The sequence below is a fragment of the Panthera pardus genome, unplaced genomic scaffold (assembly GCF_024362965.1).
Source record: "Panthera pardus isolate Hobbes unplaced genomic scaffold, ASM2436296v1 HiC_scaffold_25, whole genome shotgun sequence".
NCBI lineage: Eukaryota > Metazoa > Chordata > Mammalia > Carnivora > Felidae > Panthera > Panthera pardus.
The window spans coordinates 28,559,386-28,585,477 of NW_026526821.1; the positions used below are offsets into that span (position 1 = coordinate 28,559,386).

At 44.5% G+C, this 26,092-nt stretch overlaps 1 protein-coding gene across 1 annotated transcript; it reads right to left on the reverse strand.

Annotated features, from left to right (window-relative positions):
- Positions 1-229: 229 nt before the first annotated feature.
- On the reverse strand, positions 230-25,366 carry LOC109274818 (signal-regulatory protein beta-1-like). The gene is made up of 6 exons (XM_053890376.1): positions 25,294-25,366; positions 9,104-9,460; positions 8,093-8,413; positions 7,184-7,522; positions 1,849-1,957; positions 230-1,342 (listed from the first exon to the last, which is right to left on the reverse strand). Exons 1-6 carry the CDS (start codon positions 25,364-25,366, stop codon positions 1,309-1,311), a joined length of 1,233 nt encoding a protein of 410 aa, XP_053746351.1. The 3' UTR covers positions 230-1,308.
- Between the last annotated feature and the right edge of the window lie 726 nt (positions 25,367-26,092).

The following is a 26,092-nucleotide window of genomic DNA, read 5'->3' on the forward strand; positions in this document are numbered from 1 at the left end:
CTGCATCACTGTGCAAGTGAGCACTGTCTCCATTTATCATGTTGGCTGGTCTTAAGTTCTAGGAAAAGAATTCAGTTCGGGTATGAGCTGTGGGAACAAAGAGTGAGAGACAGGAATTGATATTTTATGTGGGTGGTTTAAGGAAGGTGTTTTTAATAAAGTGACATGACTGGAGAGCTTGAAATAGGGAGAAACGGAGCCATGCTTATCTGTAGGGGGAAGAAACAGAGGAAGGATACAATCGGACTTCCGTTTCTGTAGGATCACTGTGGCTGAACCCGGAGAGTCTGTTAGGGACGTGGCAATGGTCCAGCAAGGGATGCTGGTGGCCGGGACCAGGGGGCAGTCCGGGAGCGAGCAGTGTGCAGGTGCTGGGTGGAGCTCCCTGGTGGGCGGGAGGAGAGCTCGCTCCTGAGAGCTTTCCAAGAATTTCGCAAGCTAGTTGTTCCACTGTTGGCAGCTTCAAATTGGCCACGTTGGGAGTGTAGACGCCACAGAAGTGGACAAGCACTACAAATCGGGCTTCTTTTTCTGTCCAGATGTAGATGGTTTAACACCGTCTGGTCGCTGGACATACATTAGGAAGGCAGATTTGAAATGGGATATAAAGAAGGAAATCAAGGAAGGCTCCTGTCTTCTGTACTGCCAGCGTGTGTACATGAGCAGGGGGGTTGGGAAGGATGAAGGTGACAGAAGAGCTAGTGTTCCCATCACAGGGAGAGGAGGGAATCTTCTCTCTGGGATTGAGGAATAGGGCAGGTAGGCAAAGAGGAAGGAGGATCCTTTTTTCCCCTTCAAACCAAGATGGGATTCGTTTCTATTTAAGAGGGATTGAAGAACCTTACCAAGGCTGGGGAGACGGGGGGTTGGCAGGAGTAACCTGTTGGAGCATGGACTTGAATGTGTAGTTCATGACCACCGTCCCCAGAAGATGGATGAGAGATAGACTGGTGTGTGTACCAGGACTTGCTTGTCTCATTCTAGTAAGATATCCATGTGTCAGTCTCCACAGACGTTTCCATGGCCCCTGCTCGGGAATAGGTGGGAAGACCCAGCTCTGGGGGCATCGAGGTCTTTGAGGAGGAACAGCAGGAACTGTGGGCAGCTGGGTCTCTGGGGAAGCAGGCATGTGGGGCAGGGTTGTGGAAGCTTCTAGTTGTTCCTTGTCTTAGGCTGGGCCCCTCAGGGAAGGAAGGAGGCAGCAGAGACCGAGGATGGCATGTAGCAGGGGAGGAAGGAAGGAGCCGTGGACCCATGTTCACATTTCATTATCTGCTCATCATTCCAGAAATGTTCTCCATGTGTCTCCTATGTCCTCGGTGCTGTTTTCCTCCCGGGACACCTGTAGTGAGAGGGCAGAAAGTCCCTGACATGGACCGTGCCTCCTCAGCCTTCCTCCCTAGGTCCTGATCCCCCTTCCCCATCCTCTCCAATCTGCCCCACGGAGGGTCAGAGCGGGAGCCGTCCTCAGAGCAGCCAGCGGGCACCTGTCAGCATTCCTCTAAATGTGGACACCTTGCGCCCAAATAATCTAGAGATGGTTTCTGTGGGGTTTCCCACCCAGGTGTTGCTCACTTAGCCCACTCCCTTGCCAGAAGCTGTAGGTCTCTGTGTACATCCTTTCATAGCCCTTGACCCCATCCACCTCTTACAGGACCCAATAGTCATCCTGGGAGTTGGGAACCTCCCAGAGGGATCCCTGAGGCTCCAGAGGATATGAAGGGAGGTGCGTCACCTGCTCTTTATTCCAGGTGGGCGCTGACCCTGTGTGACCTGCGGGCTGCCCCTTCCACTGACCTGGCTCCTTCTGGGACTGACCTGGCCCTGCCCTCCTTGTCCATATCTCACCAGTGAATCCATTGCTTCCTGTGGCCATAGATGGCAGAGACAGAGACGAGCAGCAGCAGCTTGGGGCCCAGGAAGAGAGCCACCAGGAGTGGAGTGGACAGTTCTCGATCTGGAAATGAAGGGACAGGAGGCAGCATCAGAGAGGGATCCAGGAGTCCACTCCCAGGGGCCTCGACTTACTCCATCTGAGGGAACCTGCATCCATCTATGCTCTGAAGCTCATGAATTTCCCCTGTGAGAGGCTCGAGGCAGAATTCAGGATAAGAAGTACCTCATCTTGCTCACCTCTGCTCAGGCTACTGGGTGTCCTTCCTGAGGGAAGGGCTGGAGACATGAGCACTCAGTAACATGTAAGTGAGGTTTGCTGACTTGTTCCCCACACCCAATGGGGCAGGTCTGACACTCTCTTCTGAGGAAGGAACAGGCTCATAATTTACTGAGGGTCACAAGATGAGTGGGACTCTGCTGTCCTTAGGATGAATCTGAGACCTTGTGTTTGGACTAGGACAGTCCAACCTCTCAGGGTCATAGGAACGAATGTCAGCCTGGCCTCAAGTAGAGGAAGGACAGTGTCAAGGTGAGCAAGGTGCAAGTCTGCCCTTCTTTGTTCCACACGCGAGCCTCGACGACCCCATGTTCTTGTGCTGAGGGAGCCCTCGGGGTGGCCTGACCTCACAAGACCTGCTGGCTGGAGAACACCCTGGTTAGGAAAGGAAATGGGGTCTAAACCTGGGAGGGGCTTCAAACACCATCCCGCGCCCCTGGACCCCAGTACCAACATCAGGTAATGACATTGTTCTTTTGCACGTAGATCATTGGGTCTGCATGCATAACTTCAGATTCTTTGCCTTTTTACAGTGACTGGATTTTGCTCTTAGATTTACATCAAGAAATTCAAATACGTTTTTGAAATATATGGAATAATCTTAGAGGGAGGAGCAAAGACCCACCATTTTTACCCCTGGTGTGTTGGGGGACGGCAGGTCTCAGCTGGGTGGCCCTCTGGAATTTTTTCTCAGTTGAAAAAGCTGCATTGCCCATGTTTGCACTTGCTCTAGAGGGCAGCGTGCAGCAGAGGACTGGAGGAAGTTCGGGTACAGAGGTTTTGCCCCTCTGCACCATTTAAAATAAGGCAAAAATAGCATCCAGTTCGTCTGTTCTCTGTGCAAGTATGACTTTTCTGTGCTGCATTGTGTTCAATATCTCCTTTTGCCAGTCTTTCCTCCTTCTCTAACTCATACCTGTGAATGGGCACCACACCACAGTGAGGTTTCTCCCTTCTCATATGATGTTAGAGTTTGCTTCCCAATACAGTTGACCTGTGGAGTTTGTCTGGGAAGGGTCTGGAAACCCAGCTCTAATGTGCAGATACCGACCTGGGTCTCAATCAGCTGGCTGGCCAAGAGGTCCCCTGCCTGGCGGGCAGAGGAACAGGGGAAGTTCCCAGCTTTCCCTGCTATTGTCACTGCTAAAAGCTCACAGTGGTGACCTGGGATGGAGTAAGTAGAGGTCAGGGGTAACCTGGTAATCTGGAAATCGGTTGGGAATTATAAGAACTATTGGGTGGATGAGTGTTGCTGAGCATCAACCCTTCAGGGAAAGACAATGCAGAACTCAGACTGGTTGATCTCTCATGATAGGTCATGTGTGAAAGAGGACTTTTGGGCAACATTGTAGACTCCCACCTATTAGATCCTGAGGGCAGAAAAAGCTGAGGACATAATTGGGTCCAACATAATTATAAGAATATTGGTGCTACAAAGAGGATTGAATTCTCAGCTTCAGTATACTGCTCTGCTAGAACAGGGCCGTGATCGGGAAATACGGGAGACAAGTACTGATGTGGGATAGGGACTTTGGGGCCAAGGCATTCAAAGCCCTCAGGGCACTTGTGTCTGCTGAGGACAAGGCAGCAGCTTAGTTACTCGTCTCTGAATACAGCTTCTGAACCCAAAGAAAAAACAATAAAAGGACAGAAAATTCTATGGAAACCTGGCTTTCAGAAGTCCTTGAAGAGCAATGGCCAAACTCCAAAATGTCTGGGAGACAAAAGGGAAATATCACACAATCTGAAGGCACAATAGCTTACACTGCTGCCCTCCCACCCTCACCAGCCATAGGAAAGGGCAGGTGAAGAAGACAAGGGCAGTTATACAAGATGCCTGAGAGTTTTTTAGAAATCCTGCTGCCAATATTAAATCCAACTTCAATGAGAAAATATTGGAAATGTGTCCTGCACATCAGGACACAGATCACAGAAAATAGTTTCAAAGTATGCCTGACTTAAGATGGTTGGCCCCGATTCCCCAGAGTCTGTGGTCCCTGACATGGCAAGGTAGACTGTGTGGTAACCAGCTATGGTCTTGAGTGGGTCATTATCTTGGACAATCGGAGTGGAGCCAACAGAATCACAGAGACCTTTACAAGTGAAGGAGGGAGGCAGGAGAGTGGGAGCAGGAGGCATATTGACCGCAGCAGAGGGTAGTCCGGAACGGGACCCTAGGAGCTGGAACAGCAAGGACACAGACTCTCCCCCTGTTCCCCCAGATGGAATGCAGCCCTGCCAACTCATTGTAGACTTTCTGCCTCTAGAAGTGGAAGAAAAAAATTGTGTTGTTTGAAGCCACTAAGCGTGTGCTAATGATTACAGCAGCAATAGGAACCTGATGCAGGGAGTCAGGGAAATTTAAAAAGATAGATGTGCATAAAGGGGGCAGGCATGATTTAAAATGCATAACTTCGGGGGAAAGACAAACAAGATTCAAGAGGTGCTGTTTCAAAGTTGAGTGGTGAAGGGAAGAAGGAAAAATGGGACAGGCACACGTGGCATCCTGAAAGAAGAACAGAAAGATCAGAGGACTCAGAACCTCTCTCCTCCAAATGCCCAAACTGGCCAACCAACCCCTGTAACATACCCGGTGATGCTATACTGAGAGAACAGAGGTCTCTTAAACTAGAAGTGTTATAAAATACCTCAATACCATAAACGTGAACCAAAAGATGTGCATTCTTATTCCAACCCGTTGAGCCAACATCGCAGTGACTGGAGCCCTGGGATGCCCAGGGGAGGCTGTGGCATCCTGGTGCAGCAGGGTCACATAGGCATCCAGCTCTCCAGCCCAGACAACCCTAATGTCCATTTCCGGTCTTAGCACACAAGCAAGTTTGCTAGTTCAGGCACACTGGAAGCACCAGAAGTTATCAGCCCTAGTATGAGTTCTAGTGCAAGGCCAAAGACTAAAAACCTAACCCAGACCAGTCCAGAAGAGGTGGTGTTGATTTGCCTCTTCCTGCCTTCCTGGTTCCGTATAAGACTGACCCCTGGAAATCATATGAGGTCCAAGAACAGGAGGACTCTGAAAGGTGGAAGAGGAAGTCAGGCAGTCTAGATGCCTGCAGTCTGGAAGAACACAGCCCCAGGTATCCTGGCTCCACACTCCTGACTCCCCAAGTGCAGAAGGAAGTCCAGGTGTGGCATTCAAACAAAGACAGACTAGTATCAATCATCCTAGCTCCCATTTCAAAAAATGAGGAGGAGCAAAATAAACCCCAGTCAAGCAGAATGGGGAAAAAAAAGAGGAGAAAAAACAATGAAATTGAAAATACACCATAGAGGAAATCACCAAAACAAAAGAGTTTGTGGAAAAGATCAATAAAATGGAAAAACTTGTAGTAATTCTGACAATGAAATAAAAGGGAAATAGTTCCGATATCAGGAAAGAAATATGATATCACTACAGACCCTACAGACATCAAAAGGATACAAAGGTAATATGATGAGAACTCTGTGGGTAGAAATTGGACAACTCAAGAAAATGGGCCAGCTTCCTCAAGCATCCACAAGCATCCAATATAAAGTAAAGAATTTGAGTAGCCCTAGCTATTCATACTCTCTCTCTGTATATATATATATCTAGATATATCTATATCTAGATATATATCTATATATATATAGATATATATATAGATATAGATATATCTAGATATATCTATATATAAAAAGGAATTGTGGAGTCCCATGTGGTTTCACAGGAAAGTTTTTGCAAGCATTTCGAGATGAAATAAAACCAAATTTGGTACACAGAATAAAGCCTTAGAAGAAATTTTGGAAAATCCGAATATAGGTTCCATTTTAGCTGATAGTGGGAAATTACTGTTAATTTTACAAAGTATGTAATGGTACTGGCTGTGTTGAAAAACAAAAGTCATTAATCACATGACCACACAATTATGGACTCCATTTGCAACTGGATGTGCATCCATGACTGAGTCATTAGTGGACGCAGTTAGGCAGGACCTCTAGTGTTAAGAGAAGTTGTTCTCCCCTTCCTATCTCTCCTCTCCTAGTTGGCAGGCAGGGTCATGGACACTCGGTGTCCCAGTGTTGACCCAGCAATGAGGACAGTGTCATGGGGTATGTTAGAAGGGAATGGGCCTTTGAAAGGTCTTCTGGAACAAAGACTCCTGGTAACATGGCTCAAACTCCTCCATATATTATAAGAGTGAGATAAGATACAATTTGGTCATAGAAAGGGGACCTGTAGGTCTTTGGGACAATGGCCAGCTGTTATCTCTAACACGCTTGTCTTATAGGCTGGTGGTCCCTGTCCTCGGGGACTCAGGTTTCTCTTGATTGGTTTAGCCCATCACCTGGACTAAGGGCAGGACATCTTCTCCATCTGTCCCCCATTGCTCCCTGAGTTGGTCCCGTCAACTTCCAAGCTCCCAGGGTGGTTGTAGCAGATCAGAAATGAACTGGAATTGGCATAAAGTAAATGTGCAGTGAGTAATCATGATTATTGCTGGCCTGTTGTCCCAAAGCAGGGGACAAAGGTGGTTTGTGCTGTGAGCACCCATGGTCACCTGGGAGCCTGGTCCAGACTCAACACTCTGTCCTCAGGGTTCCCGTCCAGAATTTCAGAGTGGCAAGTGCAGACCTTTGCTGAGAAGGGGTTAGAAGGGTGTAAGAAGGATCGATATGAAGCCCAGGTGAGAATGAACAGAAGGAGGAGGTGGCTGGCCTGGCGTGGTGACATAATTACTGTCAGGTGAAGGTGCAGGAGGCAAGATGCTAGCGACAAGATCATCTCCCTCCCTCTGTTGTTTCCTTCTCTAATGCATGGTTATGTCAAAAGATCTAAAAAGCTATGTACCAAAATCTTAACAGTGGTCACTCTTGGAGCACGAGCTTTGGGGAGGGAAGCTCATATCAAAATTCTACTTTATGTCTGTAGACCTCTAGATTATTCTATAATAGGCATGAATGACTGCTTTTCACATAAAAAAAGAAAAGATAGAATTTAAAGTGCCAGGTCAGTTGGCATCTCGGACTCACCGTGGGTCGTATGGGCTTCCTGGTCCTTCTGGTGGGCAGAGACCACAAGGGTATGGGTTTTGGTGACCTCGGGCTGCCCGTCTTGCTGCACCTGGCAGGTGAAAACCACATCTTCCATGTGGACGGATAAATTCACCAGGAGCCAGCTCGTCCAGTTAAAGGTCCCATCCTTGTTCTCTATGAGGTTCGAGGCCATTGAGGCCATTTCTGTTCGGGACACGTGCCCGTTCTCCAACCAGGTCAGCTGTAGGCGCTGGGGGTAGAACTTCTTCACTTGGCAAATGACCTTCACCTGGTCCCCTGTCACGGGTTGCTGGGCAACCTCCAAGGTGGGTGGAACTGAAACAGCACAGAGCAGAAGCTCTGACCTCATGGAACAGACACATCACCGGGGAGGGGTTGGAGAACTTAGCTCCCCCCACGTAGCAAGGGAATCACCCAGATCAGTGCTAGGCATACAGCTGGTGCTCAAACACTGAGGGTAGGCTTTGCATGTGAGTGAAATCCCTAAGCACAGTGCCCAGTACACAGTAGGTGCTCAAGGTACCTACCGGTAGCTCCTATTAGGGTAATGATGAGTGAAATCGAGCCCCCAGCATGCATTTGGAATCCAATAACTAGCAAAATCCATGAAATCACCGAGCACACAGTGGCTGGATTACAGTAGGTGCTCAATAATTGGAGTGGCTATGGGAAAGTAAATCGAACTACCTAGCACGGTAGGTGTTCACCCGAACTGCCGTTAAAACAGGAGGAGGTGACGGTACCCCTGGGTGCCCGGTGGTTGGGAGGGTCTGTCAGGAGGCAGGTTCCAGGGGATGGAAGGCTGGGAGCACGGAGTGGGGGAGGGGCAGGCTGGGAGGCTTGGGGGCCGGAGCTGGGCTTGGGCCGGGGGTGACGGGCATCTACCTCGGAGGGTCTCGGACAAGTTGGCAGCCCCACGAAGAGGAGGGCCCCCCTGCAGGGTCACGTGGGCCACCTCGCAGATGACCTGGGAGCGAACGTCCCCCGGGGCCAGCGGCAGCCTGGCTGTGCTGGAGATGCTGTAGGAAGCGCTGTCTCCCTCTGGGTCCACGGTGGTCTGGGAGGCTGCCAGCTCATTCCCGTTTTTGAACCATTTCAGGGTGACGTTTCTGGGGGAGAAGCCGTGGGACTCGCAGGTGAAGCTCACAGTCTGCTCAGGTGTGGCCCTGGCCGTGGGGCCCGACACCACGGGGGGAGAGGGTTTGGCTGCAAGAGGAGCATTTATGAGCAGTAAGCGTGACTCTGGTCATCCTCAGCAACGACAGGTATGTGACACTGTGCAGAACCCTCGCATGGGTTATGTTTTAGCCCTGCTGATAGTGTTGGGAGGGCGGTGTCGGAGACTGAGTCAGGGGCAGGGCCCGCGTGCAATTCCAGCCTCAGTTCAAAGTCCCCCTTGTCTTCTCTGCCAGGGGACTTCCCACCAATCTGGGCACAGGAAGGACATTTCTGGTGGGTGTCACTCTCGGTCTCCACCTCCTCCTCCTACAGTACCCAGAACAGAGCTTGCACATAGCAGGTGCTTAGTAAATGCCGAGTGTGGAGGATTCCGGACACATCGACATGAGTGCTATTTGGAGGCAGATGTGAGGATGGGCCTTGTGACTAGCATGTCTCCCAGACTTTCAGTCTCTCATCCTGGGAACCAGAGGGCTGGTCAGGATTGAAAAAAGGAAGAGCTGGGAACCTGCAGACCGCGGTTCCAGATTTTCCCACCGTTTATCAGCCGTGGTGTCTTCAGCAAATAGCAAGGCCTCTCCAGGCCTCAACTTTCGTGATCTGTGGAAGGGGCTGATTCAGGGGCACCCATAACAGCACCTGATCCTTATCTGCTGCTCAGACAGTGGAGGGCATTCTTATTGACTTGTCACAACCAGGGGACGGAGCGATACTCACCGCTCACGGTGACCTGGGTGCCTGGTCCAGACTTAAACTCCACATCGGGGTTCCCTTTCTGGAACTTCACACAGTAGTAGGTTCCCATGTCTTCTGGGGTGATGTTACTGATGCGGATGGAAAAGTCCAGGTTGTTTCTCCTTGTGACGTCTGAAACATTTGTTACTCGAGGGGAGTGAGGGTCTCCTCTGAAACTGAAGATTAACTCCCGGCCTGGCCCTGTGCCCCTGAACCACTCGACCTTCCCAGCGGGCTGCAGGGAGGTCAGGGTGCAGCGCAGAGTGGCCGTCTGTCCGGCCGCCACAGACACCGACTTCTCGGGCTGGATCACCTGCAGTTCCGCCTCACCTGCCACACCTGGGGGGAGAACAAAACAGCTATTTAGCATCCTTGTGCGATCCTGTCCGTCCACACAAGTGTTTATCCACAACAGCCTTCACTGAGTGCACACCGTGAGGTCAGCACGCTGTGCGTGCATGGCATGTAGCCCTCGCGACGATTCTGTCACACGAGACCCTGTTACAGACGAGGAAAGCAAAACAGAGAGAGATTCAGTGATGTGGCACACGCAGGCGGATGGCCCCAGCCCTCTCTGAAAGCGTCGTGCTTCGCCAAATGATCCTGCTTGTCTGTGTTCTGGCCCCTTGGGGTGTTACACTCTCTGGTCTCTTGCATTCGGTGGGGCCGTGAGACTTCTTTAGACCATTGTGTGTGAGCGGAAGTGATGGATGTAGTTTCTGGGCTGTGGGTTTAGCTTCTGGAACCTCTCTGGATCAACTTCTCTCTTCCACAAGCACATGTACAGGTGGGGGTCTTATCCATCAATCTGGATATGTGAGAGACAGTGATGGGAAGAATTGCCAACACATAATAAACATGTAGCTAGCTAAATGAAAGGTAAAGGAGTGTTTAAAATACCTAGGTTTTTTTTTACTAGAAAGCAATCATATTATATTAAAATATTTCCTAACGCAGTGAAACAAATGATTAAAAATGTAGTGCCTGAAAACTGCATAAAGGTACGATTTTGTTATTCTGGAGATTAAGAGTCCAAAATTGGTGTTGCTGGGCTCAGCACAAAGGGCAGCTGAGCTGTATTTCTTCTGGATGTTGATCCTTGCCATCCAAATTCTAGAAGCTGCCCACAATTCTTTTCATCTTCCCAATTTTCTATCATTCCAAATTTTTGCTTGTATTGTTACTTGTCATTCTCTAAGTTTGACTTTCCTGCCCCCTTCTTATAAGGACTCTTGTGAATAAAATGGGGCCACGGTGATAATCTGGGATAATCTCCTCATGTCAAGAGTCTAACCTAATCATTTTGGCAAAATTTCTTTGGCTGAATAAAGAAAAATATTCACATTTTATGTATATTAAGATGTGGTCATCTTGGAGAAGCCATTGTCCTGTCTCCCACACATGTCTCCCCAGATTGTTACAGAAACCAGTTACCATAAAAAATGAAACGAAACAAAACAAACAAACAAACAAACAAACAAACAAACCCTTTGTATGAGTCCAAATTATACAGGCTGAGAAGGCACCGTACTGCAATCTGGAAGAAGGGCTTTTCAAGCAGTGAACTGGTGAGAGTTGTGAAATAAAACTAGAAATCAACAACAGAAGTGAAATTGAATCTTCTCCAATGTATTGAAATACAAGAACACACTCTTAGGGAAATTAGAGAACACCTTGAGATGAATGGAAATGGAAATACAACATGCCAAAACCTACACTCTGCACTGAAAGCAACCATGGAGGGAAATTTATATTTGTAATGCCGACATTTAAAGAGAGGAAAGATCACAAGTCATTAACAAGTATACAGCTTAATAAATCAGAAAAAGAAGAAGAATTAACACAAAGCAAGCAGAATGAAGGAAATAAAAAGGACTAATGTAGAGATAAGTAAATTGTGAATACATGAACAACAGAGAAAATCAGTAAACCCAAGAGTAGCTCTTCAGAAACCAACATAGTTGACAAAACTTTAGCTAGATTGAGTAACAGAGAGAGATTGAGAAGATTTCATGAACTGAAATCAGATAGAAGAGAAAGACATTATTAAGTATTTTTCTATAAATGCACAGGATTCTAAAAGAGTACATCGAACAATTGTAGACCGATAAATTGGAAAACCTAGAGTAAATGGACAAATTTCTAGACACATACCATTTACCAAGACTGAATAATGAAGACTAGAAAAATGAATAGAATATCGCTAGTAAGGAGTTTGAATCAATCAACAATTTCCCAACAAAGAAAAGCCCATGATCATGAAGATTCCCTGGCGAATTCTTCCAAACACTGAAAGATAAACTGAACACTAATCCTTTTCAAAGTATTCCCAAAAATAAAAGCGGTAGGAAGACTCCTAAGTTATTTCGGGTCATCGTGAGACTCATTCTCAGGGCAGCGTTATCCTGAGACCAAAGCCAACAAAGGCACTACAACAAAACTACAGACCAGTATCTTGTCTGGATATTGATGCGACAATGCTCGACAAAACATTAGCAATTACAACTCAACAGCATATTAAAAGAATTATACACAATGACCAAGTGGGATTTCTTTCTGGAATGTAAGAAGGATTCAACATATGAAAATTATACAGTGTGATAGGCCACATTGATAGAATGAAAAAAATAACATAGTCATCATTTGATGTAGAAAATTATTTGGCGAAAGTCAACCTTTTTATGATAAAAACAATAAAAAAAAACTCGGAGTAGATGGAAGCTTACACAAAATATAAAGTCATATGTGAAGAACCTATAGGTGACATCACCTTTGATGGTGGAAATCTGAACAAGGCAAGGATGCCTGCTTTCAGCACTTCCATTGAACACAATGGAATCCTAGAGAATGCAATTAGGCAAGAGAAAGAAATAACATTCAAATTGCAAAGGAATAAGTGAAACTATCTCTTTGCACACGACATGATTTCATGCGTTGCAACCCTAAAGTTTCCACATGTAAAAACAAACTGTTAGAGATAATAATGAAATCAGCTAATGTGTGCTATACAAAACCAACAGTCAAAAATCATGTGCATTTGTATATGCTATTGATGAACAGTCGTAAACAATTTTGCAAACCATTCCACTACGCACACATCAAAAAGTATAAAATATATAGGAATGGTTTGTGCACGGAGATCAAAGGCCTGTATGCCAAAAAGTACAAAACATTGTGGAAAGAAATGAAATGTGATATAAATAAATGGAAAAACAAATACCGTTTGTGGATTGGAAGAGTTCATCGATACTACCTAAAACGCTCTCCAGATTCAATACAGTCACCTTTTTTTTTTTTTTTTTTTTTTTGCAAAATTTCAGAAGCCCTTAAAAATTCATATACGATCTCAAGGGAGTGCAAGCATCAAGCAATCCTTAAACAGAACATAGTTGGAGAACTCACATCCTTTTTTAAAAAATTTATTTATTCAAATTCAAGTTAGTTAATATACAGTGTAGTGTTGTTTTCAGGAGTAGAACCCAGGGATTCATCACTTACATATAACATTCAGTGCTCATCCCAACAAGTGCCCTCCTTGTTGGCCCTCACCCATTTAGCCCATCTCCCCACCCACCACCCCTCCAGCAATCATCAGTTTGTTCTCGGCATTTAAGAGTCTCTTGAGTGTTGCCTCCCTTTCTGTTTTTATCCTATTTTTCCTTCCCTTCCCTATGTTCAATAAATGTGGAATTTATTTCTTAATTTCCACATATGAGTAAATCATATGATATTTGTCTTTCACTGCCCGACTTATTTTACTTAGCATAATACACCTAGTTCCATCCACGCTGTTGCAAATGGCAAGATGTCATTCTATTTGATCACCCAGTAATATTCTATTGTACATATATACCACATCTTCTTTATCCATTCATCAGTTGATGGACATTTTGTCTCTTTCCATAATTTGGCTATCGTTGATAGCGCTGCTATAAACATTGGGGTGCATGTGTCCCTTTGAATCAGCATTTTTGTATCCTTTGTATCAATACCTAGTAGTGCAATTGCTGGGTCACAGGGCAGTTCTATTTTTAATTTCTTGAGGAACCTACATACTGTTTTCTATAATGGCTGCACCAGTTTGCATTCCTACAAACGCTACAAAAATGGTCCCCTTTCTCCACATCCATCCAACATCTGTTGTTTCCTGTGTTGTGCATTTGAGCCATTTTCCCAGGTGTGAGTTGGTACCTTGTTGTGGTTTTTGATTTGTATTTCTCTGATGATGAGTGATCATTAGCATCTTTTCATGTGTTTGTTAGCTATCTGGATTTTTTTTTTTTTTTTTTTGGAAAAGTATCTATTCATGTCTTTTGCCCGTTTCTTCACTGGGCTATTTGTTTTTCCAGTGTTGAGTTTGATAAGTTCTTTATAGATTATCTGATATGTCACTTGGAAATATCTTCTCACATTCTGTCCGTTGCCCTTTAGTTTTGTTGATTATTTCCTTCACCGTGCAGAAGATTTTTATCTTGATGACGTCCCAATAGTTCATTTTTGCTTTTATTTCCCTTGCGTCTGGAGACATGTGTAGTAAGAAGTTGCTGTGACTGAAATCAAAGTGGTTGCTGCCTGTTTTCTCCTCTAAGATTTTGATGGTTTTCTGTCTCGCACTTAGGTTATTCATTTATTTTGAATTTATTTTTGTGAATGGTCTAAAAGTGGTCCAGGTTCATTTTTTTGCACATCGCTTTCCAGTTTTCCTAGCAACATTTGCTGAAGAGACTGCCTTTTTTCCATTGGATATTCTATCCTGCTTTGTCGAAGATTATTTAGCTATATATTTGTGGGTCCATTTCTGTGTTCTCTATTCTGTTCCATTGATCCATGTGTTGGTTTAATGGGAGTACCATAGTGTCTTGATGATTCCAGGTTTGTAATAGAGCTGGAAGTGTGGACTTGTGATGCCTCCAGCTTTGGTTTTCTTTTTCAACATTACTTTGTCTATTCAGGGTCTTTTCTGGTATCATACAAATTTTAGAATTGTTTGGTCTAGCTCTAAGAAGGATGCTAGTGTTATGTTGATAGGAATTGCATTAAATGTGTAGATTGCTTTGGGCGATATAGACATTTTGATAGTATTTGTTCTTCCAGTCCGTGAAGATGGAATGTTTTTTCATTTCTTTGTGTCTTCTTCAATTTCTTTCATAAGCTTTCTATAGTTTTCAGCAAATAGATATTTTATCTCTTTGGTTAGCTTCAGTCCTAGGCACCTTATGTTTTTTTTTAAAAAAAATACAATTGTAAATGGGATTTATTCTTTGATTTCTCTTCTGCCGCTTCGTTATTGGTGTATAGAAATGCAACCGATTTCTGTACATTGATTTTATATTCTGTGGCTTTGCTGAATTCATGATCAGTTCTAGCAAATTTTTGGTGGTATATTTCAGATTTTCCACATAGAGTATCATGTTGCTCTGAGAAGAGTGAAAGCGTGACTCCTTCCTTGCCAATTTGTACGTCTTTTATTTCTTTTTGTTGTCTTATTGATGAGGCTCAAAGTTGAATATTATGTACTATGTTGAATAACAGTGGTGAGGGTGGACACCCCTGTCGAATTCCTGACTTTAGGGGAAAGCTCTCAGTTTTTCCCTACTGACAATAATACTAGCTGTGGGTCCTTGTATATGGCCATTATGATGTTGAAGTATGTTTCTTTCTGTACTTTCTTCAGGGTTTTTATCAAGAAAGGATGTGTGTTTTGTCAAATGCTTTTTCTGCATCCATTGAGAGGATCATATATTTTTCATCTTTTCTTTTATTAATGTGGCATATTATGGTGAATGATTTGTGAGTATTGAACCAGCCATGCAGCCCAAAAATAATTCCCACTTGAGCAGGGTGAATAATTCTTTTAATATACTTTTGAATTCAGTTTCCTTGTACCTTGTTGAGACATTTTGCATCCAGGTTCATCAGGGCTATTTGGCCTGTCATTGTCCTTTTTAGTGCGGTCTTGCCTGTTTCTGGAATAAGAGCTATTGGCTTTGTAGAATGAATTTGGAAGCTTTCCTTCCATTCTATGTTTTGGAACATTTTGAGATGAATGGGTGTTAACCCTTCTTTAAATGTCTGGTAGAATTCCCCTGGGAAGTCATCTAGCCCAGGAGTCTTGTTTGTTGGGAGATTTTTGATAACTGATTCAATTTCTTTGCTGGTTATGGATCTGTTCAAATTTTCTGTTTCTTCCTATTTCTATTTTGGTAGCGTTTGAGCTTCTAGGAATTTAACCACTTTTTCCAGATTACCCAGTTGTTGGCATATAATTTTTCATAGTATTCTCTTTTTATTGTTTGTATTTCTATGCTTTTGGTTGTGATCTGTCTTCTTTCATTCGTGATTTTATCTGTTTCGGCCTCCCTTTTTTTTCTTTTTAATAAATCTACCTAAGGATTTATCAATTTTGTTTATTCTTTTTTTAAATTTTTTTTTAACGTTTCTTTATTTTTGAGACAGAGAGAGACAGAGCATGAATGGGGGGAGGGTCAGAGAGAGAGGGAGACACAGAATCAGAAGCAGGCTCCAGGTTCTGAGCTGTCAGCACAGAGCCCGACGCGGGGCTCGAACTCATGGACCGCGAGATCATGACCTGAGCCGAAGTCGGACGCTTAACCGACTGAGCCACCCAGGCGCCCCCAATTTTGTTTATTCATTCAGAGAATGATTTAGTTTCAATGATCAGTTCTACTTTTTTGCATATTTGTTTTTTTATAATGTTTATTCATTTTTGAGAAACAGAGTGCAAGCCGGTGAGAGGCAGAGGGAGAGAGGGAGACACAGAATGTGAAGCAGGCTCCACGCTCTGAGCTGTCAGCACAGAGCCCAATACGGGGCTCAAACCCACGAACTGTGAGATCATGACCTGAGCCAAAGTCAGACACTTAACTGTCTGAGCCACCCAGAAGCCTCTGTCTGTTCTACTTTTTTATTTGTTTGCTTTTATATCATTCATTTCTGCTCTAGTCTCCATTACTTCCCTTCTTCTGCTGGTGTTAGGTTTGATTTGCTGCTCCTTTTATGTCTCCTTTATGTGTAAGGTTACATTGTGTATTTCGGACCTTTCTTCTTGAGATAGGCCTGCATTGCAGTGCATTGTCTCATTCCAAATGGTTTGGACTGCTGTATTTTCATTTTCATTTGCTTTCATGTATTTATTTCTTCTGTAATTTCCTGGTTAAACCATTCATTCTTTAGTAGGATGTTCTTTAATCTCAGTTTATTTAAGAGCGTTCCAAATTTTTTCTGTGGTTGATTTCAAGTTTCATAGCATTATGATTTGAAAATATTCATGGTATGATCATGATCTTGTTGTACCTGTTGAGGGCTGATTTGTGACCCAGTGTATGGAGAACATTCCACGTGCTCTCAAGAAAAATGTGTATCTTGCGATTTTAGGATGAAATATTCTGAATATATCTGTTAAGTCCATCTGGTCCAGTGTTTCATTCAAAACTACTGTTTCCTTCTTGATTTTCTGCTTAGATGATCTGTCCATTGCTGTAAGTGAGGTATTAAAGCCCCTACAATTAAGGTATTATTAGCAATGAGTTTCTTTATGTTTGTGATTAATTGATTTACCTATTTGGGTGCTCTCAATTTGGGGGCATAAATATTTTAAATTGTTAGAACTTTTTTTTTGATGGATAGATCCCTTAATTAGGATTCAATGCCCTTCTGCATTTCTTGTTACAGTCTTTGGTTTAAAAATCTAGTTTGCCTGATATTAGTATGTCTACTCTGGCTTTCTTTTGATCTCCATTAGCATGCCAGATGGTTCTCCACCTCCTCACTTAAAATCTGCAGGTGTGTTTTGGTCTACAGTGAGTCTCTTCTAGGCAGCATATAGATGGAACTTGTTTTTTTTTTTTTTAACCCATTTTAATCCATTTGATTGGAGCATTTAGTCCATTCAGAGTCATTATTGAAAGATATAAATTTGGTGCCATTGTGCTACCTGTAGAGTTGGTGTTTCTGGTGATGTTCTCTGGCCCTTTGTCGTCTTTGTTGCTTTGATCTTTTTTATTTTTTCCTCCACTCAGAGAGTCCCCATTAAAATTTCTTGCAGGGCTGGTTTAGTGGTCACAAACTCCTTCAGTTGTTGTTTGTCTTGGGAAGTCTTTATCTCTGCTGCTGTTCTGAAAGACAGCCTTGCTGTATAAAGAATTGTTGGCTGCATATTTTTCCCATTGAGCACATTGAATATTTCTTGCCACTCCCTTCTGGCCTGCCAAGTTTCAGTGGACAGGTGTGCTACTACCCTTATGTGTCTACCCTTGTAGGTTAAGGACCCTCGGTCCCTAGCTGCTCTGAGAATTCTCTCTTTCTCTTTGCATTTTCCAAGTTTCATTATGAGCTGTTCAGGTGTTGACCTGTTTTTGTCGATTTTGATGTGAGTTTTCTGTGCCTCTTGGACTTGAATGCCTGTTTCCTCCCCCAGATTAGGGAAGTTTTCAGCTATAATTTGTTCAAATAAACCCTTTTCTTTTCTTCTTCTTCTAGGACTCCTACTGGGGAGTAGGGATATTGCCTTGCTTTATGGAATTACTAAGTTCACTAAGTCTCCCCCTCATGATTTATTGATTTCCTTTCCTTTCTCTCTTTTTTGGTTTCATTATTTTCCATAAATTATCTTCTATTTCACCTATTATCTCTTCTGCTTCTTCAGTCCTCATTGTGACTGTATCGGGTCGGCTTTGCATCTCAGTTATAGCATTTTTTTATTTCAGCCTGATTAGATTTTAGGTCTCTGATCTCTGCAGCAAGGCTTTCTTTGGTGTCTTCTATGCTTTTTCCAAGCCCGGCTGGTAGTCTTATGACTGTTATTCTAAATTCTGATTCAGAGAAATTGCTTATATCTGTTTCCAGCAAGTCCTTGCGTGTGATTTCTTCTTGAACTTTCTTTGGGGAATATTCCTCTGTGTTGTCATTTTGCTAATTTTCTGTCTTTTGCATCTTTTAAAAGCTTGTAAAGTGTCCGGCACCTAAGAGTACTGCTATATTCAAAATATGTCATACACTGTCCAGGGCCTAGAACTTCATGAAATGTCTCTGGTATACGCTGTGTGCACTCTGACATTGTGTTTTGGCTGCTCTTTCCCACTGTTAAGTCTTCTGCAGAGCTCCTCCTTGCTTGTAGTGGGGATTCTTTAGACCTTTAACTAGGTATGCTTTGGTTTGCGTGTTGAAGTAAGCCTGGAAAAGTCAGGGGGGAAAAAATCCTGAAAACAAACCAAAACAAACCAAAAAGGCTGATCTCCTCCGAAAATAAAAGGGATGGTAAGAAAACAAGACAAAAATAAAGAAACAAAAAAAAGGGGGGGAGGAGAATCAAAAAACTAAGACTGATTCCAAAGGAAAAGAAAGGGGGAATAAAGAAAAAAGAAAAGAAAAAAAATAAAAAGGCTTATCTAAAAACGAAAGAGCTAGAAAAGTAAATGGAAAAAAAAAAAAAGCAAGAAACCATGAGGCTGTCTCCAAAAGAAAAAAGGAAGAAAGAAATAAAGGGAAAAATGTAAGCCTTATCCTATTTCCAGAAGTACTGGAAATACTTGGTGTCATATCCAAGAAATCATTCCCTAATCCAATATCATGACCTCAGTATAGCTGTGTTTGAGCCAACTATGAAAGCCCAGGGTCCCCCTACTTCTCTGCCATCTTAACTCACAGTAACTACTGGAAATTGTAGGTGTCATTTTGAAGCACTTAATCTTTAGTACAATTCGTGCCTGGAGGGAGCTGGCTAAGCTGATCTTGTGAAGGAGAGGCTGGCTGCCTGGGTCAGAGTCAGTCTTGCCCTAGTAAATAAGCATTTGTCATACCCAGAGCCGGGGTGGGGACAGATGGGGTTTTGTGTGAGTAGGTCCCGCTTCCACTGGGGGCCGCTGCACTGCTCTCTGAAGTCCCACCGTGTTCTCATGGGGAGAAGCGGGGAGGGAATGGCGCCACCCCAATCTCATCCCAAGACTGGGGATCTCACACTTCCCGCTGTTCAGGCAACCCTCACAGAATAATGAAGGCACTCAAATTGCCCTGCACCATAGAAATCCTTTTTTTCTTTGGTGTGGGACTGGGATTCAAAACCTGAAGTCTTAAAGGACCCAGCACTATGCTGATCCAGTCCTGTCCTCCAGGGGTAGAGCCTCTCCAGACTGTATCTGGAGTCCCTTGTCCCTCAAAAATAGTCCCCTGCCTGCACAGTGCATGAAATCTATGGTGCAGCACAGCAAAAAGCAGCAAAAGTTACATTCCCCTTGGATGTATCTTTGTCCATTGGTAATGAAAGGCCTTTCACTGATGCATGCAGGGTCTTTGGTCCTCGGAGAAGCAATATACCCTCTTCCAAAAGTGCTCCAGGAAGGGGAATGTTCTTTTCCAACGCACCTTGGAGATCCCTACGCTCTCAGGCCAAATCCTTTCTCCCCAGGAGCTCACACCACACCTCCACCCAGAGAAAGTCATGCACTTCCCAAACCTCAGAGTTTGAGCTCCAAATGCTGTTTGCAAAAAATCCCTGTGACACTCAGTACATCCTTCTCCACAGTCCATGCTCCAGAGAGCTTTTCCTCTTGTGCAAATTCGATGCTGCACTTTCTCAACCCATCTCTCTTTCCCTTTTCTGTCTCCGTGGAAAGGGTTGCCCTCCTCTCCATGGCAACACTATTTTTCTCTCACCCACTTCACGTCCACATACCTCACACCTGCCACACTGTCTCCTTGCAACTGAGGAGATCCTTCTGCCACTGCACGGATCAGTTTCTTGGGTGTTCCAAGTGTTCTGACCTCAATATAGGTGTGCTTGGAGAACTATGAAAGCCCAGGGTCTCCCTACTTCTCTGCCATGTTAGTTCCTCTGAGAACTCACACTTCTTGATTTCAAAACTTACTACAAAGTGTTATAGTCAGATTCCTGTGGTACTGAAAATATCATAGAGATATAGAGCAATGGAATAGAATAGAAAGCCTAGCAATAAACCCACACATACGTGGTCAAATGATTTTCGACAAAAGTGCCAAGATCATGCAACAGGGGAAAGAACAGACTCTTCAACACAAGTTGCTGGGAAAACTGGATATCTACATGCAAAGAATGGGGTTGAACCCTCACCTTTCTCTATATAGATGAATGAACTGAAATTGGATGAAGGACCCAGCACTATGTTGATCCAGCATACATGTAAGAACTAAAACTATAAAATTCAGAGAAAAAAACCTGTAGACAAAATTCATGATATTGGATTAGGGAATGATGTCCTCGTATGACCCCAAAAACACAAGTAACAAATAAAATAGTATACAATTTGGACTTTATCAAGATGAAAAACTTTTGCACAGCAAAAGTCAATAGACGATATCAAAAGTGAAAGGAGAACTTACAGAAGGAGAGAAAGTATTTGCAAAGCCTATGTCTGAGACAGGATTAATAACCAACATATGTAAAGAACTCCTACAACTCGACAACAAAATAACAAACAGCTCAATTAAAAAATGACCCAAGGACTAGAAGAGCTATTACTCCAAAGAAGATATTCAAACAGTGAATAAACCCATGAAAAGATGCTCAACATCACTTGTCATTAGAAAAATGAAAATCAAAACCACAATCCCTTTGAATAGCTTTTATCAAAAACAAAACAAAAGAAAGAAACACCAAAATGAATACAAGAAAATTAAACTTCAGAAAATAAAGATTGAGTGAGCTATGGAGAAATTGCAACTCTTGTATGTCATGGGTAGGAATATATAATGGTGTAGCCACTCTGGAAACAGTGTTCATGTTCATGTAGAATTTACCACAGGATCAACCAATTCCACTCTTAGGTAAATACCCCCGAATTAAAAGTACGTACTGAGATACTTGTACATCCGTGTTTATAGCAGCATGATACATGATAACCGAAAGGTAGCAGAAAGAATTCATATCTATGCATAAATGGATGGATAAACAAAATGTTGATGTAGACACATACAATGGAATGTTATTCAGCCTTATTACGAATGGCCACCTGATATGTTCCCTAATTGGATGAACCTCGAAAATATCATTCTAAGTGAAATATGCCAGAGACGAGGACAAATACTTGATTCCGCTTACGTGAAGTATCTAGAAGAAACAGCTTCATAGACACAAGGAAGTAAGATAGAAGTTACTGGTGGCTGTGGAGGAAGGAGGTGTGGGGAATTCTTGCTTAATGGGTGCAGAGTATCTGCTTAGGATGTTGAATAAATTCCTGAAAGGTACAGTGCTACTGGCTTCACAACTATGTGAATACCAGTGAATTGTATCCTTAAAAACGGTTGATGTGATACAGATTTTATGTTATGTATATTTTAGCACAATAAGAAATATGTACTGAAATAAGGGGATCACCCCATGTAGTGCCTTTCAATTGGACTAAATGACTCAAGAAAAGAGAAAATGTGTTGTTCTAGGGGCTGGTAGATTTGAGAAAATTGCCCTTGAAGGGGGAGATAGAACCACGGGAGTAGCTAAAGCAAGGGCAACAGCAGGCTTCAGACTCATGTTCTGAACAGAGTTGTGGACGGTCGGCTGTGTCTGGACAATGAGTTATGCCTTGAAGGGACACCAGTCACGTTTGGGGCCAACACTGAACTTCAGGGGCCAGATTATGCAGCTGGATTTCACCGCCTCCGTGACAATCTGGTGGCTGGAGACCTAGAGAAATACACAATCGTTCCTTCTTACTTGAGATGTCCTAAAAACTTCGGCAGGATATAAATCAGAGCAGCAGGTTGCTGCGACACCACAGTTACATCCTGTGTTCTGTTTATTTCTCAGCTACCTCTCGGGGAGAAAATTTGTGGTTCGTTCTTGCAGCGTGTGAGCTGGGAAAACCCTGGCAGTTAGCGGTATTTGCAACTAAACGTGTCTCCTAAGGAGAGACCATGCTATTACCGGCAAGTCTTGGGTGTGCCAGGAAGATCGGGTACTTTGGTTTGTGAGTCTGGAGAAGGAGATTGAGGCTATGAAGCTGAACTGCTAAACAAAAATGGGAAGAAGTAGGACTGCATATGGGAGGGAGACATGGAGAAAACAAGGGAGGGCAGAGGTGAGAGGGATCAGAGCGTCAAGAGAAGCCAAGGGAACGTGTCGACTCTGCCATCTGTGTGTTTATAATTGTCATATTTCCATCATGGGGCCAGGCCTTGCTCCTTCTCTCTGGATTTGTATGTCCAGCCAAGACTCAACTTCTTTCTTAGATGGAAGCAAACCTCTCACGGTTAACACTGTCCCCAACTGAACTCCTCGGTTTTCCCCCACATCCTTGTACATCTCAGATGAGGCACCTTATTCTCCGAGATGCTCAGGTCCAAGCCCTTGGGAACCAACCTCTCTTTCCACCCCAAATCCTATGCATCAGGAGATCCTGTTGTCTCCCCTTCTGTCTGTACCCACAATCTGACCTCTTTCCCCCTCCTCTCCTGGCTGCTGTCTGGGTGCAAAATGCTTTTCCTTGTTTGCACGAACACGACGAACTCTTGAATGCTCTAGTCGCTTCTGTCTGTGCCCTATGGCGTCTAATCTGAACCAAATGCTAGCATAAGTTAAAACTCATGGTGGATCATGTCATTTCTGTCTTCAGGACCTTGCAGTGGCAACCATTGTACTCAGAGTGAAAGCCCAAACCCTTGAACAGAACAGGAGGATTCTACACTCCTGCTGTTCCCGTGCTGTTTGGGAAGGCTCTTCCCCCAGAAGATCACATGGCTCACACCCCAACTGCTTGTAATCTTTGCTCTAAACTCCCCGTTCAGTGATGCCCACCCAGGCTACCTCTTTAAATACATCCCACCCCAAAGAGTCTCTCATTGTCTTCTCCAGCTGTACTGTCATGTTTTTCCTTAACACTCATCACTTGCTAGTATACTATGTGATTTACTTATTTGGTATGTCTGTTGTTTCTTTTCCATTTCTCCACTACAATACAACTTCCGTGAGGGCCACTGCTTTCCCTCTTTTAAATTTTTTTTTTAACGTTTATTTATCTTTGAGACAGAGAGAGACAGAGCATGAACGGGGGAGGGTCAGAGAGAGAGGGAGACACAGAATCTGAAACAGGCTCCAGGCTCTGAGCTGTCAGCACAGAGCCCGACGCGGGGCTCGAACTCACAGACCGCGAGATCATGACCTGAGCCGAAGTCGGACGCTCAACCGACTGAGCCACCCAGGCGCCCCTGCTTTCCCTCTTTTAATAACCAGTATGCCCTAAGCTCATGTGACAGCTCTTGGCACCTAGGAATTATCCAGTAAATATTTGAGTCATGTGTGAATTGCCCAGTATAACCCCTTTCTGAGACCCTGCCATCTATTTTCAGTGGAGAATTTCTCGGAAAAATATATCAGAATCTGGGTTTCCCATGAAGAAGACTTGGGGGAAAGTGCCGGAGAGAAGCAAACCACAAATGCTCTGTCTTCCCCACATCCTACCCTTCCCTCCACCCGTTGGCAGATCTGCAGAAACCTCATGGGGATGGAAGTGGGGCCATAGGGTTTGAGAAGAGCCATGGTTAAGCCTGTGAGATCTAGAATCAGACTGCCTGAGTGCAAATCACCACCCTGCCATTCACCACCGTGTGACCTTGGACTTTTCTGTGCCTCCTTTTTTGTCTGCGAGCTAGGGGGGACGTAGTGTCTACCTTGGATACAAAGATCACAGGACATAACAGACGCGTGCATTTCCAAGTGGGTGTTGCACGTGGTGAGTGCTCAGGAAATTGGAAAGTTATTTACACATGAGATTTCTTGAGGCATGTAGGCGTCAGCTGACACTAGATGATTGGGATCAGGATGTGAATATGAATAGAATTGCAGGTGCAGATCATACAGGCAGGAGTCCCCACATACTCTACCCCCTTTTTTCCTCCCCACCCCGGTCCAGCATGGAGGAGGACCTTCAAGGTAGTAATGCACAAATTTCTCCTCATTTTACCTAGAGGGAAGTTTGCTTGTCCCAATACCTGGTAGTGAGTGAGCAGTTAGTTTAGAGAAGTAGAAAAAGGGGGTGAGTAGCTGAGAGACAGGGAACCAAACACCTGTTCAGTGTGCATTTCTTTTTTTTTAAATTTTTTTTTTACGTTTATTTATTTTTGAGACAGAGAGACAGAGCATGAACGGGGGAGGGACACAGAGAGAGGGAGACACAGAATCCGAAGCAGGCTCCAGGCTCCGAGCCGTCAGCCCAGAGCCCGACGCGGGGCTCCAACTCACGGACCGCGAGATCGTGACCTGAGCCGAAGTCGGACGCTTAACCGACTGAGCCACCCAGGCGCCCCTCAGTGTGCATTGCACATAGAGTGGATGCGATGTGAAGAGAACAAGAAGGAGAGTGTTGTCAAATATCCCATATGTTTGCATATTCACTTGTGTGTACCCTTTCTCAGGTACTCCTATGTGTACACACAGACACACACACACACAGACACACACACGCACACACACACAAGTGCATTCCCAGGTATGTATTAAGTGTAGCCTAGCAGCTAGTATATAGATCATTTTGAGGATCAAATGAAATTGTAATACAGGTTAAAAACTCAGCAAAATATATGGCGCATAGGAAACATCCAGCACATCGTTAACCAAAGTTTGGGAGGACACACAGCAGAACTGGAACTCTGGAGACCTCGGAGTGTGCTAAGTGATGCCTCTTCTTCTGTTTCCCTCTCTGTATTTTCTGATGTTTGTTTAGTTAGCCTCCACCGAGAAGCCGAGCAGCATAACACGGTGAAAAGAATGAACCGTTGAGCGGGGTGGCCTGGACGTGAATCCCGGCAGCTGTACTGACTTAGGTAGGTGACACTGGGCCAGTTCCACTCTCTGCCTGAGTTTCTCCATCTGCCAATCGGGAGTACAGTCCTAGCTATCAGGCAGGGGTGTTGTGAGAATTAGATCATTTAATACCTACAAACTTGTCCTTGTGGCAGATTGAAGCCTCCACTGTCTGGATGCCTCTGGTAACAAGCTGTAGGTGATGGATGCATAGAGGAAATGCTCAGATCCCCGACTTCCTGCTCTCAGATGACACCCAGTCCTTGGTCTTCTGTGGCAGCCCTGGGTAGCACACCTCTGGTTACCTGGAAGCCCTTGATGTCCAGGGACATGGGAGATGTTGTGGGATCAGGAAGAGGGGATTGTACCCTAAGGCAGTGCTTACCTGTGAGTCCCAACAGCAGAGCCAGCAGCAGGTAAGGAGGCAGGTGGGGCCCGGAGGCAGGGACCAACATCATGGCGGCCTGAGGACCCTCTCTCTGTGCAAATGTGTGTGCTGGGGAGAATGGGCCTCTGTTCTGTGGTGAAAAAACCCCGCCTCCTTCCGTGATTAAGAGGAAGCACCTATGGTGGGGTGATGGCTGTGAGGCAGCAATCTGCTTCTAGATTGTGAAATAGAAGTCAGGCAGAGAAGGCCTCACTTGGTGAAGGGTCCTCTTTTCTTTTTCAGAGAGCGTAGAGAGGCCCAGGAGAAATGATGCTTCCCTCCTACATGGGGCCTCTGTCCCCATCCAGTGGGTCTCCCCTGCCCGCATCTTGAGGCCCCAAATTGGGCGTAGAGATTATTTAGAAAAATTGATAAGAGAAAAGAATTTGTATGTGCTCTCCTCCAACCAAAGAAAGAGGAAGTGGGTTATATGTCCCATAAATCACACTCCCAGGCATTTATCTGAGCAGAGAAGACCATGGCCTCACAAAAACCTCGCGTGAATATTTAAAGCATCTTTCTTTGGCATAGGAAGTAAAGGGAAACATCCAAAATGTCCAGGAATTAGGGAATGCTTGAACAAACTAGAGGATTCATACCAGGAAACACTTCTCAGCGCTAAGAAGGAATAAATTATTTACATGTGCACAACTTGTAAGTTTCCGAAGGCATTATGTTGAGTGAACAAAATCAATCTCAAAACGTCACGTACTGTGGGAATCCACTTACACAACATTGTCGAAGTTGTAGAGAACAG